A 19,620-nucleotide genomic window follows, 5' to 3' on the forward strand; every position below is an offset into this window, starting at 1 on the left:
AAAACATAAATCTGTCGAGAAGCATACTTATCAAAACATTAGGCGTGGTCCTCTTAAGAAGGCTGACAGTTCCAGGAACCTTTATATTTATCTGTAGTTTCTAACTTTTTCTAGGCTAAATTATGCTGTTGGGGAATTTTTCAGGCCTCAAAAATTTTTAATTATCTGAAAAACTTTGTTTAGGTCTTGCTAAAGAATGGTCTAACTGCTTCTGAAATGCTGTATTAAATCGTTAAAATTACCAGAAATTTGCTGATGCATCTTTACTTCTCTGCAAAGGGTCAGTGCAAGTACTAGTGACCGGGTACAGAGAGGGAGAAGTTTGGGGATGACTTTGAATCATCTGGATCCTTACCATGACCAGCCCTTCACGATACAGGGCCTTCTGAGCCTTGACAAGGCATGCTCTCTTGGTCTTTATAAAATGCACTGATTAAAATGCTGGAGCTTGAGTCAAGAAGAGACCAGAGTGAGTCCAGTCAACCTAATCCGAGGACTTCTTTCTAGGTCTTCTAAAGCAGCACGAAGTCCAAGGTGTGCTTGGTTATCAGTGGATAGTGAACTCACCGGTGGTTCGAATCCCTCCCCTTCTAACCGTGCATCGGGGACTGACTGTCCTTTCCCCACTGGAAGACACGCGTGGGGTCCCGGGGGGGGGGGGAAGGACAGAGGACGCGCACATCTCCCAGAGCACTGGGGTGGGAGAACGAGCAGATGGGGTCCTGTACCAACCCTGCATTCTCTGTGACTTCAGCAAGCCTTTCTTCTTCTCGTTCTTTGTGACTTCCTCATTTTCTAAATGGGGGGAGGGCAGTCAAGGGAAGATGAACAGACCTCAGTTTGAATGTTGCCGGTAGTGATGCTGGACAAGTTACTTAAGATCCTGAAGCTTCAGTTCCTCACCTGATTGCAACGGCTAAACTTTATGTATCAACTTGACTGGGCCACAGAGTGCTAGCTACCTAGTCAAACATTAGTCTGGTTGTTTCTAGGAAGGTTACTTCCTTCCTCCCTCTGTCCTTCCCTCCCACTCTTCCCCCCTTCCTTCCTGATGAGATTAACATCTGAATTGGTAACTAAGCAGACTGTTCTCCCCCATGTGGGTGGGCCCTATCTAATCAGTCGAAGGCTTGAATGGACCAACAGGGCTGACCCTCCTCAAGTGAATTTTTCCTGACTGCCTCTGAATGAACATGGGCTTTTTCCTGCCTTTTAACATCAACTGAAACATCAGCTTTTCCTGGTTCTCAGGCCCTCAGATTCAGACTGGTACTACACCATCAGCTCTCCAAAGTCCCTAGCTTGGCAACTCACCCTGCACATCTTGGGACTTCTCACCCCCCATAATCACGTGAACCAATTCCTTATAATACTTTCTTAACCTCCTCTCTTGCCAAGCACACATGTACACATGCACCCTATTGTTTCTGTTTCTCTAGAGAACCCTAATACACCTGTCAACTGAAGCTAACTGCTAGTTTGTCAGGTTGTTCCAAGGATCATAAATTCTAAGTGTATTGTGCCTGGAAGGTAGTAGATGCTCAACAAATAACAGTCATTCCTTCTTCTAAGTCTGTTTCCACCTTTACTTTCAGGGATCATTTCTACAGTTTGTTTCCACCTTTATAATTCTCTTTTGTGTGATGTCCCCAGCAGATGACAAGACAAAACTAACTAGTCACACTTCAATCTTCACCTACGTAGGGGGTGTCCTGAATTTATAGCTCTCTGCCTCTCAGAACCCCATGTGGGCCGCAATAAATAGAAACCCGATTCAAGTCCAGCCGCTTGAGCATCAGCACCTGCTAACAGCCCCCTGCTGTGGCTTCCTTTTACTGAATTTCAACAGCATGGATGTGCTAATTCAACGACCAAAGTGTCATAGGAGACAGCTGGAAGGCAACTGGGCAGAGTAGCAAGATCCAAAATATCCGATGGGTTTCCAGTGGGTTTAGGGACTGGCTAATGGGAGAAATCGGCTTGTGAAACCCCATCAGACACAGGGGCGGTCGAAGAAATGGCTGCTATGAACCCCGGGCCCCTGGGCTGGCCAGGAGGAATGAGCTCAGGTCAAGAGTGCCGATCCCACGGGAGTCTAACTTCGTCTGGTCTTCTGGCTACGCACGGAACGTCTGACCCCGTCTGGGAAATCTCTCACCAGTACTGAGAACCTGGGAGCACCCGGACCGCAAGCCTGGGCGGCCACTGTTCCTGACTGACAAGTTCAGAGAAGCCGTTCCCTGGGCACTAGCAGACGAGACCCCGCTCTGAACACGGGCCCCACCAGGGTATGCTGAGCCTCCAGGACAGGAACCCGTGGTTCTCAAACTTGAGAGCACATGACAATTACCTGGAGGGCTTGTTAAAACACAGTCCCGGGCCTCCCCTTCAGAGCTGCTGATTCGGTAGGCCCGAGAATTTCTAACAAGTTCTCAGTTGATGCTGATGTTGTTGGTCTGGGCCCTACACTGGGAGAATCGCTAAAAGAAGCTTATCAGCGAGGTGGTGCTATGTAAAGAGAACCCAAGTTGATTCTTAGTCGCTGGTGGTGCATGCAGAGCCTCCCCACCCACCTCGCCCCCCCAAATATGGTCCTATCAATGAAGCAGGTGTGAAATTTCTAGAAGGACACAAATGTGGAAACTCGGAATATGTTCACAGTAGAACACTTTATTCGACAGATCCCTGATTTGGAAATGGTGGCCGCTCAAGGCATATACAGGACACGGGGCCCGAATTTTGTGGAAGCCTCTTGATGGTGAAAACGGTCACGTGATAGAGATTTAGGGCTAATTACATATGGCGCTTTCGTGGCCAACCTCGGAAGAGTCGTCTTTGCTAAGACAGGTCCAGGAATGTCTTTTTAAGAAAGCTTCCCTGGTGATTCTCATGCAGCCAGCCCAAAACAAGGCCCTAGGGAACACTTGAGACCCACCGGCGTCCTGGGGACCATGCTGTTTGCGGTGAGCTGGATCACTGCACTCGGCCTTTCACACACAATAAATGGGCGTTCACTTGTGCCCTGGGGCAAAAGCGCAGCGACATGGTGACAAGCTCAGGGTCTCAGAACGGTCAGCAACCAACAAACCTTCCTTGTCTAGCACATAGTAGATGCTCAATAAAAACCTGCTGATGGAACGGTGGAGGGATGGAAAACTTGGGTGAAGAGTGAGGAAGAGCACAGGGAATCCGCACTGGACAGGACCCTGGCTCCCGTGAAGCAAAAGCCATAGCACTCATGCTAAACTGAGGCTCAAAACGAGGGAAGGCGCATGTAGGGATTTTTATAGAGTATCCTTGTATCCTCAAAGCAAGTCTAGAAACCACACGTCAACATGTTGAAGTGCTGGGCTGAAATCAACAAGCTATCATACTGCAGGGATGTGTAATCAGATGCATTTGGAAATGTTTGGTTTTTTTTTAATTAATTATTTAATGTGGGAGCCTGACTCAGCAACTGCACAGGTCTGAGGGTTTAATATATTCAATGAGTCAACACTGTTATAGGACCACTAAAATTACACCACGAATTCAGAATTTGTAAAAAAAAAAAAAAAAATTATATATATGTTAAAAAAAAAACCCACATTAAGTGGAAGCCATCGTTCTGAGTCTGCACGATTATATCCCACGTGTTCTGGGTACGTCTCTTCGACTGTCTGAATAGTCGTCACAACCGTGAAGGTAGAGCAGAATCATGGCTACGCTGAGGACAGATATTAATTTGGCATTAATTCATTCACTCAACCTTTAATGTTTAGTGGCTGCGTCCCAGGCTGCTGTCCTTCTAGGAGCTTCCTGGAAGTGCTGCTAGATCACTGTCTCTGCCTCTCCTCACCCCTTCCCATAGATTTCTCAACCCACAGCAATCTGCCTTCTGCCCCCAACATGCTACTGAATCCGCTCTCACTCCGGTAACCAGGGGCCGGTGGCCCCCAATGCAACATGACTGTCATCCTTACCGAAAGGAGAAACATGGACACAGGCGCGCACACACACGGGGAGGACGCCACATGTAGACGGGAGCTATGGTGCCACCAACCATGGGAACTGGAGGTTTGGAACAGAGCCTTCCCCCCAAGCCCTCGGGACCCTGCTGACACCCCGATCTCAGATTTCTGGTCTCCAGACCTGCAAGACCGTGATTTTCTCTTCTTTAATCCACCCAGGCTGGGGTGCTTTGTAGCAAACGAGCATGTGGCCCTCTCATCTTCCCAAGCTCCTCACAAATCCAACACACCACCCAACGCCATGAGTTGTTACTGACCCCTGTGCCTTCGCCCCTCACTGCAGAGTAAATGGGGAGCAGGGCCTGGGTCTCTGCCAAATGTCACTGCTGGGACCAAGGTGCCCGGCTCACCGCCAAGCCCACAGGAGGCCAACCGGATGAAGGGCAGCCAGGAAACAGGCTTCCTCGGGCCCCCCCCCAAGTCCCGAGATGTTCCCACACCCAGCCCCCTGCCCCGCGGGAGACTTACGGAGATGATGTGCCCCTTCAGGCCGTGGGCAGAGTCTGCGCACTCGATCACCGCGCTGAGCTGGGGGTAGCCCACCCCCGTCTTGGTGCGGGTGGTGCACACGGAACCTGGAGGGCGGGAGAGGCGGGGCCCAAAGAGAGATGGTTAAGAATGAGCAGCACGTGGGGCACCTGGGTGGCTCAGTCGTTGAGCGTCTGCCTTCGGCTCAGGTCGGGATCCCAGGGTCCTGGGATCGAGCCCCACATCGGGCTCTCTGCTCAGCGGGAAGCCTGCTTCTCCCTCTCCCACTCCCCCTGCTTGTGTTCCCTCTCTCTCTGTGTCTCTCTCTGTCAAGTAAATAAAATCTTTAAAAAAAAAAAAAAAAAGAATGAGCAGCACGTGATACAAAACGAGCCTGCGTCACGGGCACACAGCCCCGCCCCGATTTACGGGGTCCGGGGGTGAACTTTCTTTCCAGGGGGGAGTGGCGGGTGGTGAGAACCCCACCATCTGGCCACGTGGCTTCTGGTCCTCATCACCGTCAACCGCTGATACCCAAGACACCCTGTCACTGTCACTCGCCGTGACGTCAGCCCCCATCTCTGCCTGCTTACACTCCCGTCCCTTCCCTGTCCCTCGCTTTTCCGCACAACCACGCTATACATCAAGGGACCCCTCGGGCTCCTCCCACAGCCTCTTTACCTTCAACTTTTGTCAAATTTCTAACTTTTCTGAGCCTCTCGGCCTCGCCTATGAAACAGAAATGGAAACACTCACGCACGGGGTTGCGGTGCGTCACTAGCCCCATGCCTGCACCCCCTCCCACCCAGCTCTGTCCTCAGTGGGCCCCAGCCTCCTGGGCTTCGTGATCGCCCACCCTGTCCGGGGTCCCCGTCTAGCCTGGGCGGCCGGACCAGCTTCCATTTCAGGACCAGCCGCCCGGATGCCTGCAACCCACCTTGACCTCTGCCTTTCCCAAGGTCAACCCCAGTCCTGGTGGACCCGTCTGCAGAGTACGGTCCCAGCTAGGTCCAGGCTGAGTTATGCCCAGAGCACCACCATCTCCAGCACCTGTCCCCTTGCTCAAGTCCTGTCCGCCTCTCCCTGCAAATGAGCACCCCCTGTCCCCCAAGATCACCCAGACCGAATTCCCATATGTCCACCTGCCACCCTCCTCCGCCACCTCGCTCTCCCTCCTGCTCCCCACACTCCAGCCACTGGGACCTTCCAGTTCCTCCAGCACAGGGAGTTTCTCCCCACCCTGGGGATTCTCTGTACATGCTGTACTTTCTGTCCTGAGCACTCCCTATGAACCACCCCCCCTGGTCTTGCCAATGCTTCTCATCTTTCAGGCTTTATCTTAAATGTCACTACCTCAGGGGAGTTGTTCACCATGGTATTCACTTCAAAAAGAGGCATTTAAATAATTATTTGTGTACGAACGCAGGGGATCTGTTTTCTCTGCTGGATGGTAAGCTCCATGGATAGTCATTGTTGTAGATCCAGCGCTGAGAATAGAGCCTCGTACATAAGGGGGCTATAAATAGTCACTAAAAGAATGTGCAAACTTAAGAATAGATGAGTCGCCCACATGCCAGTCACACTGTTTCCCAGCTCAATCGGCCATCAGGCCTGGAGACAAGGCTGCTGGAAACCCAGCCTCCTCTCCTGGCTCCCCACCACCACGAGTGCTTTCACGGTCCCCCCAGATCTCTCTCCAGGGCTTCGAGGACAGGACCAGACAGAGAACCATGTCCAGAATTCCAGGAGGGGATTCAGCAAGAAAACCAGAAGGATGGGGGAGCCCCCTTTCCTCCTGCACCTGTCCAGCTACAGGGCAGAATACATCTCTTGATGTCCATTGTGTTGCTCACAATCCTGGAGCCAGAGAGCTCCTCTCCCCACCAAGGCACCCTCTGCCCCAGGCACCAGACCTTCATTGTGCAAGGCAGAATTCATTTCCTAATCTCTGGTTCCCAACTGGCTTTTCTCCTCTCCCACTCCATAGCCAGATCCTCGCAGGAAGGCAGGGGTCTCTGCCGCAGGGGCCCAGAGCTCTGCCCCCGGGAGAGACCTACAGAGGTTAGGCCAGTCACCTTTCTTGGAAAGAGCCAAGGAAGAACTTTCAAACGAGGCATGGGAATGGTCTTGATTAATGCTCAGGTCGAAAGGAGAAACTGGATACATGTTTTCTCCCGGTTACAGGGGCAAGGCGCCCATTCTTAATGCTGTCATTCACAGACAGAATACCCAAGGTTTTTATTCTGAAGAATTCATGAAATTTAAATGTCATCTTCAATCAGTTTAAAGAAGGGGATCTAACAAAGCTCCTTACCCTCTTTGGTCGTATCTGTTCTGATAGACAGCCCTGCCAGGGCTGGGGGAAGGGGGGGGCACACAGCAACAATGGAAGGACCATAAATCTTCTGGGGAAACAGAGTGTATACACAGAGCATGCGCATGAAGGAAACAAGTCCAGCTGAGTGCTCAAGATTACATCAAGTACATCAAGAATAGCTCTTTGAGAGCCAAGAAGACTGCCTACACTTACGTCCTGTACCCAGAACAATGGCAGCTAGTAGATGCTCCGTACGTATTTCTGATTAAACAGGTGACTGGTGAGCGTCCTGCTTTTGGAAGAAAGAGTCTTCCTGGTCTATTAGTAGCCTGTTCTATTATTAGCTCAGCCTATTACAGCCCATCCTGAGCAGGGAGCTCCTGGTCAGTAAGAACTGGGCCTTAGCCTCTCTTTGACTTTTCAAAAAGCGACCAACACTCCATAAAAACCAGGCCTGTCTTTCCTCTTGCTCGGACTTTGTTGTTAATTGGCCCAAGTGGCAACATCCAAAGCCCAATCTTGAGAGCTTCCTCAAGTCCTCTGGTGAGCCTACAAGCCTCTTCTTCCCTAATCCTCTCTTCATACACATCCTGTTCCCTCATGGCTGATAACTGTGCCAAGTCAACAACACGACATCTTCTGCCTCCTGCAGCTCATTCCCACACTCTTCTCATATGGCTTGACGGTTTGTTTCCTTTTTTGGTAGTGTTCTTTGGGTGGGCGGTATTTTAAAAATCTCCACTGTTTTTTATTCCCAGCTGAAAATGTGTATCTTCTTCCCTTCTCTCCAATTTTAGTGTTTGTTTAGGAATGGATGTGCAAGGAAGAATTTGGAAACATGAAAGCTCATGTTTCGCCCAAGGGGAAGGTGACCACCATCTGGCCCAGGAGAAAATGGAACTGTCCAGTGTAAGGACAGAAAGGCTCTGCCTTGCTCCTCCACTCAAGACACCAATGGGTGGTCCTAGGAGAGAATGCTCAAGAGGATGGGGGCAAACTGAGCTGGATATGTATCAGGTGAGCTGCCAGGGGTGGTAATGACTGGGCCATGGGTCACGTTCAAATGCGGCCTCAGAGCTGTATGCCTATGTGCAGTGTTTGGGGTCCCTCAAACCTTCTTATAAACCTGAGTTATTCATGTCCATTAACTGTCCCCATGATTCTTCACCCCCTGGCCTTCCTCTTCAAGGTGTATGGGATCATTAATGAAATCCGCATTCTCTTCTTCCACATTAGTGCTCTGAAACCAGGACCTCACATTCTACCCACATCCCAGCTCCGTTAAGACGTTCCCTGGGGGCATCAGAAAGCAACCCAATGACATTTCCTAACTTCCAAAAGTAGTGTGATACTTCCAAAAGAAATGGGCTTTACACTTGTGGCTGGGTCACCCATGGGTTCCCTTCTGGCCACAATCTCCGGCCTCCCCTAGCCCCACACCCCTGCGCCCGCCACACAACCTCTGCTGTGCTTCCCAGCAAGTCTTACCTGGTCCAACACCCACTTTGATTATGTCTGCTCCAGAAAGAATAAGCTCTTCCACCATCTCCCCTGTTACCACGTTCCCTGCCTGAGACAGAAAGAACACAGCCCACGATCACACATTATTCCTGGTGATGCAAAGATGAGTAAATGAGCAACTCCACACCTGGACACACAGTCGGACACGTCCTGAAGCCACCAGGCAGTCTTGGGGGCCAAGAGAGGGAGGTCGGGGGAACAATGGACTGAATCCCTGATTCTGGATTAAATGTGAGGTTGGTGGGTCAGGCTGTTCCCCCGGTTTCCTTCCCTACTGACTAGGAACATAGAATCTGACACCTGAGACCACACCGGGGTGAGCTGACAGTAGAAGGTACGCCAAGTGTATAATTTTAGAACTACAAGAGACCGGAGACTATCTAGGGCAGAGCTTCTGAACATGTCCGTGATGGACAAAACAAAATCCTACAGAGATCCCAAATACATGAAATAAGCAATGAAACGCTCTCAGATGATTATCATCTTTATTGTCGGGCATAATATGTTTCAGAGATGATAACCCCTGAAGAACCTTTATGAACTCCAGGGGCTCCGGATTACGAAACCCAGTGATCATCTCAATGATGGGAAATGCCTGGGTGTCCCTCCCCCACCTCAGGGCCGGTGGTTCCCACCTGGACCTGAAAAGGCAGATGAGCCCTTATGGACCAACAACACTGCAGCACACTCCGATTTCAGAACACGAGCTTATGGCCCTAAGAATAAACAGGGAAGCCAGGACGTGGCAGAAGCTTAAAAACCGAAAGAATGCATCTGGTTTGGAGATTCTACAAGTTCTTTCAGTGCAGGAGCAGGGGAGCATGAAAATAGCCCTCTTTATTACGACTCACTGCCCTGTGGATTCTTCAGCTGGTCCATAGGATACTTGGCAAGATGCCTGAATGTTCACAAATGCACAAAATCTTATTTTGGGAAATGCATCCCTATTCATGCTACCACGATGCTTTTTTTTTTTTTTTGCATTGAAGCCCCAATGTCTTTTCACTGAATTCATACCTTGGGGGGGGGTATTTTTCTTTTTGAACCTAGACAAAGTGACTTTTAATTCAGTATAGAAGTATTATGGATGAGGAAGGCTCAAAGCTGCTTTAATCCAACAGCCATCTGACAATAGAAAATGCTAGGCGGTCCAGAAAAAGGACCAGGACACTGAGGATACCATGTATGATGAGGGGAGCATTACATGTCAGTGAGGATCAGAACAAGGTTTCAACAGAGCTGGGGAAAGGGATCTTCTGGAAGCAAGATATAGATTCTCATTCATACTTGTCCCCAAAACTAGATTCATGGATGCAAGGGTTAAATTAACTGAAGTTGTGCCCTTCCAGACTTAGAATACCTTGAAGACCTGTAATAAAAGTGGAAAAAAAGATCTATGTGTATACACACACACACACTCATATAATCAACAAAAGTAAGAGGCAAATAATGTGGTAGAGAAAAATCCCTGCGATTATGACAAAGGTTTACTAACATTATAAAAGCTCTCCCAAATCTGAAAAAGAAATGCTAACACCTCACAGAGTAATTGCCAAAGGACATGAGCAAACTGAAATAAATAAAAGTGGCCAATAAACACAGGGAAAGTGTTCACCTCACTAATCATCGCATTTATTTTTTTTTGAAAGATTTTATTTATTTATTTGAGAGAGAGAGTTTGCGCAAGAGAGTGGCAGAGGAAGAGGGAGAGTGAGAAGCAGGCTCCCCGCTGAGCAAGGAGCCCGATGCGGGACTTGATCCCAGGACCCTGGGATCATGACCTAAGCCGAAGGCAAATACTTAACTGACTGAGCCACCCAGGCGCCCCACTAATCATCACATTTAAATTCAGATACCAGGGAGGTACTACTTGTCACTTAAATTATCAAGGACAATCATCATTAAATACCGAAGAGGAAACAGACACTATCTTTCTCTGCTGGTACAAGGTCTCCTTTAGTACAAGTTTTCCTGGGAAGCAATTTGTCCATACAGAGCAAATACAAAAAATACATATATCCTTTGATCTAGTGAGTGTACTTCCAGGATCGACCCTCTCTGGAGGGAATAATCATAACTGAGGTCAATGATTTAACTATGAGGATGTATATACTATTTCTAATAGTGCAAAACTGCAAATGTGTTACCCAAAATGGGAATGGTTCAACAATCTGATGTTTTTCAGCTACGTGAGGTTTTTAAGATTGGTCTGATGGTGCAGGAAAATGCTTAACCGCTTTCAGTATCATGTTAGGGGAAAGAGTTTTGTTTAAAACAACAACGAAAAAAACCCCATAAGAATACGTGTACATGAAAACATATACCAGGGGCACCTGGGTGGCTCAGTCGTTAAGCGTCTGCCTTCGGCTCAGGTCATGATCCCGGGGTCCTGGGATCGAGCCCCGCATCGGGCTCCTTGCTCTGCGGGGAAGCCTGCTTCTCCCTCTCCCACTCCCCCTGCTTGTGTTCCCTCTCTCGCTATGTCTCTCTCTGTCAAATAAATAAAATCTTTAAAAAATATATATATATACCAAAATGCTAACAAATTATGTATAAATGAAAGAATTACCCAACTTTTAAAATTTTTCTTTTTCTTTGTAAAGATTTTATTTATTTGAGAGAGAGAGAGAGAGGGCAAGAGGGGGCAGAGGGAGAGGGAGAAGCAGACTCCCCGCTGAGCAGGGAACCTGACGTGGGACTTGATCCCAGGACCCTGGGATCATGACCTGAGCCAAAGGCAGAGGCTTAACTGACTGAGCCACCCAGGTGCCCTTAATTTTTTTCTTTAAAATTTTCTGGATTCTACAGTAGGAACTGCATTACTTTTTTTTTTTTTTTTAAGATTTATTTATTTATTTTAGAGAGAGAGAAAGAGAGTGAACACAAGCGGGAGGGGCAGAGGGAGAGGGAGAGAGAACCTGAAACAGACCCCGAGCTAAACACGCAGCCGGACTCGGGGCTCGATCTCACGACCCTGAGATCATGATCTGAGCCAAAACCAAGAGTCGGACGCTTCACCAACTGCGCCACCCAGGAGCCCCAGGAGCCCCAGGAACTGCATTACTTTTATAATTAAGTCTGATGGTTTTGGGTTTTCAGTTTTGTTTTATTTTAGCACAAGAACCAACGTAAACTTTGTAGCCAAGGGAGAATTTAATAGGAACCTAAGAAACAAGACTCCCAAGCTCTCAATTCTTCCTCACTGCTGGTCTTGTTAAAGAGTAAAACATTTTTTAAATTTTAAAAATAAAATAAAAATAAATTTTAAAAACAAAAACAAATACATACATACATAACTCAGAAGTTACTCTCAGCTCCCTACATAGTTTTGCTTTCAATGTGGATATTTTTTTCCCCTGATCTGGTGCTGCCAACAAATCATTTTACTTTTTAAAGGGCCTACTTTACACAAAATAAATTAATTCAAGTCAGTTCATGATGGATGCACCAGGTCCAACCACATAAGCTCAAAGTAAGTTTTTGGGTTTTTTTTTTAAGATTTTATTTATTTATTTGAGAAAGAGAACACAAGCAGGAGAAGGGGCAGAGGGAGAAGCAGACTCCCCGCTGAGCAAGGAGCCTGACAAGGGACTCAATCCCGGGACCATGGGACCATGACCTGAGCTGAAGGCAGACGCTAACTGACTGAGCCACCCAGGCGCCCTTCAAAGTTAAGTTTAAAGCACGAGGAAGGTGAGCCTGTTCTGGTAGCCCAGAGGCTTGCACAGGTATCCCTGTTCCCCCTCCGCCACACATGTGGCTCTTTAATCAGTAGCTGGAAGGCGGTCACTGCAGAGAAGCTGCCGTATGGAAAACCCCAGAGTGACCAGGAAGCACCTCCAGCCGGAGGACAGCTCGACAAGAATGCTGAAGACAGAGGCAGATCTCATCAAAGTGGACACCGAGAAAGGCCAAAACTAAGAAGGAAAGGGAAAGGCAAAATCAAACACGAGAAGGACAACAGGACATGATCGGGCCCAGGCTTGGCCCCAGGCCCCGCCCAGGAAGCAGTGAATGGGGTGATTCGGGGGCGATTCGGCGGGGATGTGGGGGCGATGCCGGGGCCTGGGGCCGGCCAGGGTGATTAGAGAGGATCCAGCCTATCTGGGCCCGAAGCAGCTCCTGGGTGGCGCAGATAGCATGACCGGAACGTGGCCGCACACGCTCGTTTCCCGGGCATCCGTGACAAAGCGCAAGCTCTGGACCCTCCCGGGGGGCGGAGTCGGTGGGGAACCGAAGCAGGCAGGAATTTCCACCGGGCACCCCTCTCCTGGGGGAGGCCAAGCACCACCCAGGCGCCCCACTCGCATGCCTTGCCGGCAACCACCACCCCTCCAAGGGCAAGGAGAGGCGTGGGGGCCCAGGGAAAAGAAAAAAAAAAAAAGCCACAGGATTAAAGAGGTCCCCTGGGCCAAAACCAAAACCAAGACTATTTTGCCCCCATTTTTCCAGCTTTCCTTTAGATCCAGACATCTAAGGCAAGGTAGGTTCAGAAAGCCCTGGGGTCCACTGGTGACCTTCAGGTCCAGGCAACGAAGAACTCGAAGGCTCCATTTCTCCTGCTACGCTGGGACTAACCACACCCACTTGGTGTGGTCAAGATAGGGTTTACAAAGAAAGTTCGATTCAATTCCTAGTACAGAGCCCAGCTCTCCAAGGGTGCTCAATAAAATGTTTTTAGTCCCTCCACTTAAGAATGCTTTCCATATATTGCTCTTCTGCTCACTTTTTTTTCTTAGACTTAATTATGGTCAAATATCCATGACATAAAATGTATTGTTTTTAGTGATTTTTAAGTGGACAATTCAGTGGCACTGTCATGCAGCCCTCACCCCCATCCGTCCCCACAACTTTTCATCATCCCAAACTGAAATTCAGTACCTCTTCAACAGTAACTTCTCTACCCACTTTTTACTGGCTCTTCTGAGGACCCCTGCCAAGAAAAATCCTTTCCATAGGAGGATGGGAGGCAGGGCTGGCAAACAGCCGCGGGCCGCATCTGGCCTGTGGGCCACAGTGTTCCAGCTCCTGGTATCAGGTGGTGACATGCTGGGGACAGCCTGGGGGGCCCAGTCAGTTAAGCGTCCGCCTTTGGCTCAGGTCAGGATCCCAGGGTCCTGGGATCGAGCCCTGTGTTGGGCTCCCTGCTCAGCGGGGAGTCTGCTTCTCCCTCTCCCTCTGCTGCTTCCCCTGCTTGTGCTCTCTCTCTGTGTCTCTCTGTCAGATAAATAAAATCTTAAAAAAAAAAAAAAAAAAAAAAGGTGGTGACATGCTAACGCTAGTACCTTCCCCCAAGCACACAGAAATGTCCCTACGCCTACCCACGGAAGCAGGAAGTAGAAGTTATCAAGGCAATAACCACATTTTATGGCACATTAAACTCCGTTTACTATGGGACTCTCAGAGACGCACACATCACCTGGATCTGAGGCCCTTCACGGCTTCTAGCACAGTTCCAGTTCACACCAGTTCCAGAAAGAGGGTAAAAACAGGAGATCCAGGCAACTCAGCCTGCGGGGCGTGGTCTGCCATAACCAGCGCCTGGACCTCAGGGAGGCGCGCTCCACGCTGGGCGAGCGAGGCTGCCCATGGCTGACAATGTGCAAGGGATTCTAAAGAGCGTCCACCTCCTTGGGAAGAGGGACGGAGCAGGGGGTGTCCCCCTGTGGCTCTGAAGCTTGTCCGATCACGAGTGCTGCAGAAAGAATGCAAGCAGGGACTGAGCCACTGGCCACGCGCAGAAATGCCGAGGCCGTGCCCATGGCCTACCTGTGGATCGGTCAACAGCGGCTAATGGGCACCGCCCAGCGGTGTGGGGTGGGCGTCTGGTCTACTCTGAAGAGGTGAGGTGTCACAGACCTACCCCCTCGGGACCAAGTGAGAAAGAAAAACACACCAGTGCAAAGCTATTTCCCAGACCCTATATAGGGACATCCACATCCCAGCAAGCTGGTGCGGCTGCTGGCTTCGGTGTGGTGTAACGGAAGATCACAGGCCCTGGGGGCAGGCGACCTGGCTCTGAACCCCAGGCCCACCTCTTATAGGCTGTGGGATCCTCAGAAAGTTCCTTGAGCTCTGTAAAACGGAGTTTCACATCAATAAAAGTAGATGCTACTATCCACGCTCAAAGACTGGCCATCATCAAAAGCCCCTCACCCAGGCTAGTACCTTTTTCTACACCACCTGGAGCACATCTTTCTCCTTCCTCTCTGAAAGCCACCAGGCAAATGGCTCTGGGACTTACTACACTATTCTAGCAGCCAGCACCTTCTACAGGAGCCTCATCTGCCGAAGTTTTCTAAAAATCCCTGCTTTTTCCATCCTTCCTTGCAGCAAGGTGCACGTCAGGGGAAAGGCAAGGAAATGGGGTGTGCACGTGAATCCAGGATGTACAGGGAACGGGGAGCAACAGCCCCGTGCTGCAGACAGACCCCCGGAACTGCCAGCCTCAAGAGCGTTTCTGAGCACCCCTCCTGTTCACTGCACCGGAACCATCACGATGACACTCAGCCCCCATATCATATACCTTTCGGTTCCAAAACATTGGACAAACGGTAATGCATCCAAAAGCCATTAAGAGAAATTAGACTTTCAAAAACCAAGGGTGTTAAGAGTACTGGAGGTTTCCAAATGAAGCCCAGAGTTCAGGGGTCAGTGCAAGCAAAGAACGCCTCAGGAATAATGCATCTACCTCGCCAAAGTCCCCCGTTCATTGCTGGGGAAACTGGCAGGAACAATGAGAACACATCCCAGAACCAACCAGCAGATGCGAAAGGGGCGCTTGCTGGTGGTGGCTGCCCGGAGGGCCACGGGAACTCTGCGCCAACCCCTCCCTCCTGGCCTCATCCCCATGGCAAGCCCCAGGCTCTGTACAACGCTCTTCCTCTTGAACTAGCAGCCTACCTCCGTCCTGCACTGCCCATCCCCTGGTCCGCATCCCTGAGGGGTGGTGCACCAACGGGCTCCCTGGGCTCCACAGCGGGCGGCTTGCCTCAGCTCCCGGCAGGCCCAGCTGTGAGCTAGAACTTACAGCCAACGGTCGGGAGCCAAGGATAGAAAGTTCCGGGGCGGGGCGCCTGGGTGGCTCAGTCGTTAAGCGTCTGCCTTCGGCTCAGGTCGTGATCCCAGGGTCCTGGGATCGAGCCCCACATCGGGCTCCCTGCTCGGTGGGAAGCCTGCTTCTCCCTCTCCCACTCCCCCTGCTTGTGTTCCCTCTCTCGCTGTGTCTCTCTGTCAAATAAATAAATAAAATCTTAAAAAAAAAAAAAAGAAAGTTCCGGGGCTCTTGCCGATTTCTGCTATCACTTACCCTTTTTGGGAGAAGTGGTACAGGTTTTCTCCATCTTCTTGCAACAAAACAAATAAACCACTCCCCCCGCCCCATCCCACTTTCCATTCATCTTCTCCATCAGCCTTCCATCTCTGACTCAGCGCTCAGGGCATCTGTCCTCAATGGTCCTCGCAACCGGCAAACAACAGTTTGTGAATAGCGCACTGAGCACAACACATCACACCATCTGATCCCCCCCACCCCCTATGATCCCCAACCTCCCTTTCACAGGTGAGGAAAATGAGATTCAGAAGGTTAGGTGACTTCCCCAGTGTGACTGGGCTCATGGGGCCGCATCAACTTCAGGGGCACTAAGTTAGCGATTCTAACAGTGTCACAACCAGCGGCCAAGCAGAGCAAGAGGAAGGGGCAAGTTGAGCAGGTGGGCAACGGTATTAACGACTTGTTTCGGGGGCGCCTGGGTGGCGCAGTCGGTTGGGCAGCTGACTCTTGGTTTGGGCTCAGGTCACGCTCTCAGGGTTGTGGGATCAAGCCCCACGTCAGGCTCCATCACACTCAGCAGGGAGTCTGCTTGAGATTCTCTCTCTCCCCTTGCCCCTCCCCCCACTCACACTCTCGAAATAAATAAGTGAAATCTTAAAAAAATAAAGACTTGTTCTAGGAACAATGGAACACCTACCATATGGCTTACATAAATTGTGGCTGCATCTCAACATACTACTGACCAAAAAACGACAAGAGACACACACAGCAGGGTTACCATTTACACAAGGTTCGAGAACAGGCACAATTCAATACTGTTAAGAAGGCATTAGCAGGGGCACCTGAGTGGCTCAGTTGGTTAAGCATCTGCCTTTGGCTCAGGTCATAATCTCAGGGTCCTGGGATCGAGTCCCGCATCCGGCTCCCTGCTTATTTGGGAGTCTGCTTCTCCATCCTTTTCTGCCTCTCCTCCCCCAGGTGCTCACGCTCTCTCTCTAATGTTCACTGTCCCTCACTCTCTCTAAAATAAACAAATAAAATCTTAAAAAAAAAAAAAAAAAGAAGGCATTAGCAATGATGAAACCAGAGACACACAAGGAAGAAAATGACCACTAGAGTCAAGGTGGGGCTTCCATTTTCGGTGGGAGGAGGGGCTTCTGAGTGTAGGTGCCCTGGAAAGACCGTTTATCTTAGGACTATTCATTAAACATCCAAGTTCCAAGCACTCTTCTGTATGTATGTCCTATTTCACAATGTAATGCAAGAATTACTAGAGAAAAAGAATGTGGAACCACTGAGTGACCTCACTAAATCCGTGTCATTTCTGATTCCTAACCCTTCAAAACTATCTCTTACACCCCAAAAATGCCAATGGAGGTAAAGCACAACTTCCAAGTTTATCGGTCAATTCTATCCCCAGGGCAATTAACCCACTAGAGGTGCACTAGAAAGATCTAGAAAGATCTAGACCTGTATCACCTCAGATAAGAAGGACCGTTAACAGCAACCCTGGGCCTGCTCGATCTTCTTCTCTCCAGGAGGGATAAACGAAGGACTCATCTCCTGGTCAACACCTCTTTGTCATGCTCCTTCTAGTGTCATCCACTGTTTGACAGAATTTACACTGAATACCAAACACTGTTTAGAGCGACCAGGTCCCAGCTGAGGGGCCGGGGGCTTCTGCTCTCCTGGGAGCCCCGCTTTCTGTTCCCTCCTGTGTGAGGGACGTTCCCACAGGTGGCTCGGGGCAGAAGAGGCTCAGGATGCCGGGTACTAGATACAGATGACCTGACTTCCAGTCCCCACTTAGCCGTTCAGTATTGGAAAGGCCTTGTGAACACTCCACAAAGTGTAAGAACAGATCAGACTCAAGATTCCTCATCTGGGATAAATGTGGGACAATGGTTCCCATTCTTTACAGAGATGCTATACAGAACAAAAGAACAGATGTGAGCCTTCTGAAGCCTGGAGCCTTCTGAAGCCTGGTAGGTAGTCAATAAGCAGTATTACTGTTATAAAACAACAACAACAACAAAAAACCAATGACACAGGGCGCCCGGGTGGCTCAGTCAGTTAAGCGTCTGCCTCCGGCTCAGGTCATGATCCCAGAGTCCTGGGATCGAGTCCTTCATCGGGCTCCCTGCTCAGCGGGGAGCCTGCTTCTCCCTCCGCGCCTCCCCGTTCGTGCTCTCTCTCTCTCTCTAGCTCTCAAATAAATAAAATCTTAAAAAAAACAAAAAACAATGACACTGTAGCTCTATTATGGAGGATAAAATGCATTTTTTGGTCTCCCATCCAACTTCTCACACTGTACGGCTGGTTGCTCTTTTTTTTTTTTTTTAAGATTTTATTTATTTATTTGATAGAGAAAGTGAGAGAGAGAGGCCAAGAGGGCGTAGGGTCAGAGGGAGAAGCAGACTCCCTGCTGAGCAGGGAGCCCGATGTGGGACTCGATCCCGGGACTCTGGGATCATGACCTGAGCCGAAGGCAGTCGCTTAACCAACTGAGCCACCCAGGCGCCCCGGCTGGTTGCTCTTGGGACAACTCTTGATCCTTTCTTCTCATATGATTGGAAAGCACAAAAATACTTATCTTAAAATCCTTATGAATCCTTAACAGAAGATTTAACTCCACTACCAGAAACAATTCCTGTGTCCCAACTTCCTTACAACGATGAAACATGAGGAGAAATAAAATTCAAAATTTACAAAAATGGAGACACAGGTAAATTACCTAGTGGCCAGTCTATAATTGTCACATTAATTAAGACCAGTAAGAGACACACATAATCACAACGTACACTTTCCAAAAGCCCAAATGTAACCAGAGAGCTTCTAATCTCTTTTTCTGGCAATAGCAAATGAACTTTCTGACCAGTGAAGGTGTTCATAATTAGGAAAATATGCAAAAGGCAGCAAAGTCAAGAAGAAAGGTCCTAGACCAAACAATACTCCAGCTGATCTGCAAATAATAGCGGACTAGTTCAGCTCCTGTTCACATGGGATTTCTACTGTTATAGAAGTTTTCTACTGGCAAGTTAGGAGAGGGATACAGATGACCCAAATGAGTTAAACTCAAATCCAGTTACACTATTTTCATTTTTTAAAATATAAACTCTTTAGTAAGGAGTGACACAGACCTTTGTTCAAAGGTGTCCCATGGGGACGCCTGGGTGGCTCAGTCAGTTAAGTATCTGCCTTCGGCTCAGGTCATGATCCCAGGGTCCTGGGATCGAGCCCCGCATCAGGCTCCACACTCAGCGGGGAGTCTGCTTCTCCCTCTCTCTGCTTCTCCCCCTGCTTGTGCTCTCTTTCTCTGACAAATAAATAAAATCTTTTTAAAAAAAACAACAAAGGTGTCCCATGGTAAGAAACATCTGATGACATTTAGCAGAGATCAAAAGCCCACACCCTGTGATGTCGATCTGGATTTTAGTTTTTATGGAGAGCCAGTTTGCAGACCCTCCATTGCCGCTGCCTGTTCTTTTCGTAATGATCCCAACTCGTCCCAGTAAGAAGGCACTGACACAGCTCCCCCGAAACACTGAACAGCCCTCTCTTTGCTTTCCCCATCTGGACGGTGTTCCGCCATACCTACCATAATGGTGTGTTCTGGAAATCGGGCACGCACCAGCTTCACGAACTCCACAAAATGTTCTGAATACCCGTTGGCCACATCCAGGCATATGAACTTGACCTGCGGCACCGCTTCCAAGATGTCGCTCATCTTTTCCAGATCGCTCTTCCCACTGCCCGAACTCACGGCTACGTGCTGCACCAAAATAAACCGAGAGGCACAAGACGTGAGGAGTCAGGAGCATTCCAAAGTCAGACCCTGCCTCCATCCATTCTCCTCTCGTGGGGAGACTGCTGTGAGTGTTTGAGGTTCACCCGGACCAAAGAGACACACGGTGGATCTGCTCAAGAAACACGCCACGGCGGAGGTAAAGGAGATTTGTCCTCGGCCACAGAATCTTCCAATAAACAGACTTTTAATTACTCAGGAAACCTACTCCTTGGCCTTTCCTTAA

At 49.3% G+C, this 19,620-nt stretch overlaps 1 protein-coding gene across 1 annotated transcript in view; it reads right to left on the bottom strand.

The window, feature by feature from the left end:
- Positions 1–19,620, bottom strand: part of GMPR (guanosine monophosphate reductase) — a 45,862-nt gene that overhangs the window by 12,571 nt on the left and 13,671 nt on the right. The window contains exons 4-6 of the mRNA XM_006727707.3: positions 19,188–19,361; positions 8,284–8,365; positions 4,479–4,585 (exon numbers count right to left, since the gene is read on the bottom strand). Of these exons, the coding sequence (XP_006727770.1) occupies positions 4,479–4,585; positions 8,284–8,365; positions 19,188–19,361 (363 nt within the window). The remainder of the gene's footprint in view (positions 1–4,478; positions 4,586–8,283; positions 8,366–19,187; positions 19,362–19,620) is intronic.

This window comes from Leptonychotes weddellii, chromosome 8, assembly GCF_054177405.1.
Source record: "Leptonychotes weddellii isolate Sample4059 chromosome 8, ASM5417740v2, whole genome shotgun sequence".
Classification (NCBI taxonomy): domain Eukaryota; kingdom Metazoa; phylum Chordata; class Mammalia; order Carnivora; family Phocidae; genus Leptonychotes; species Leptonychotes weddellii.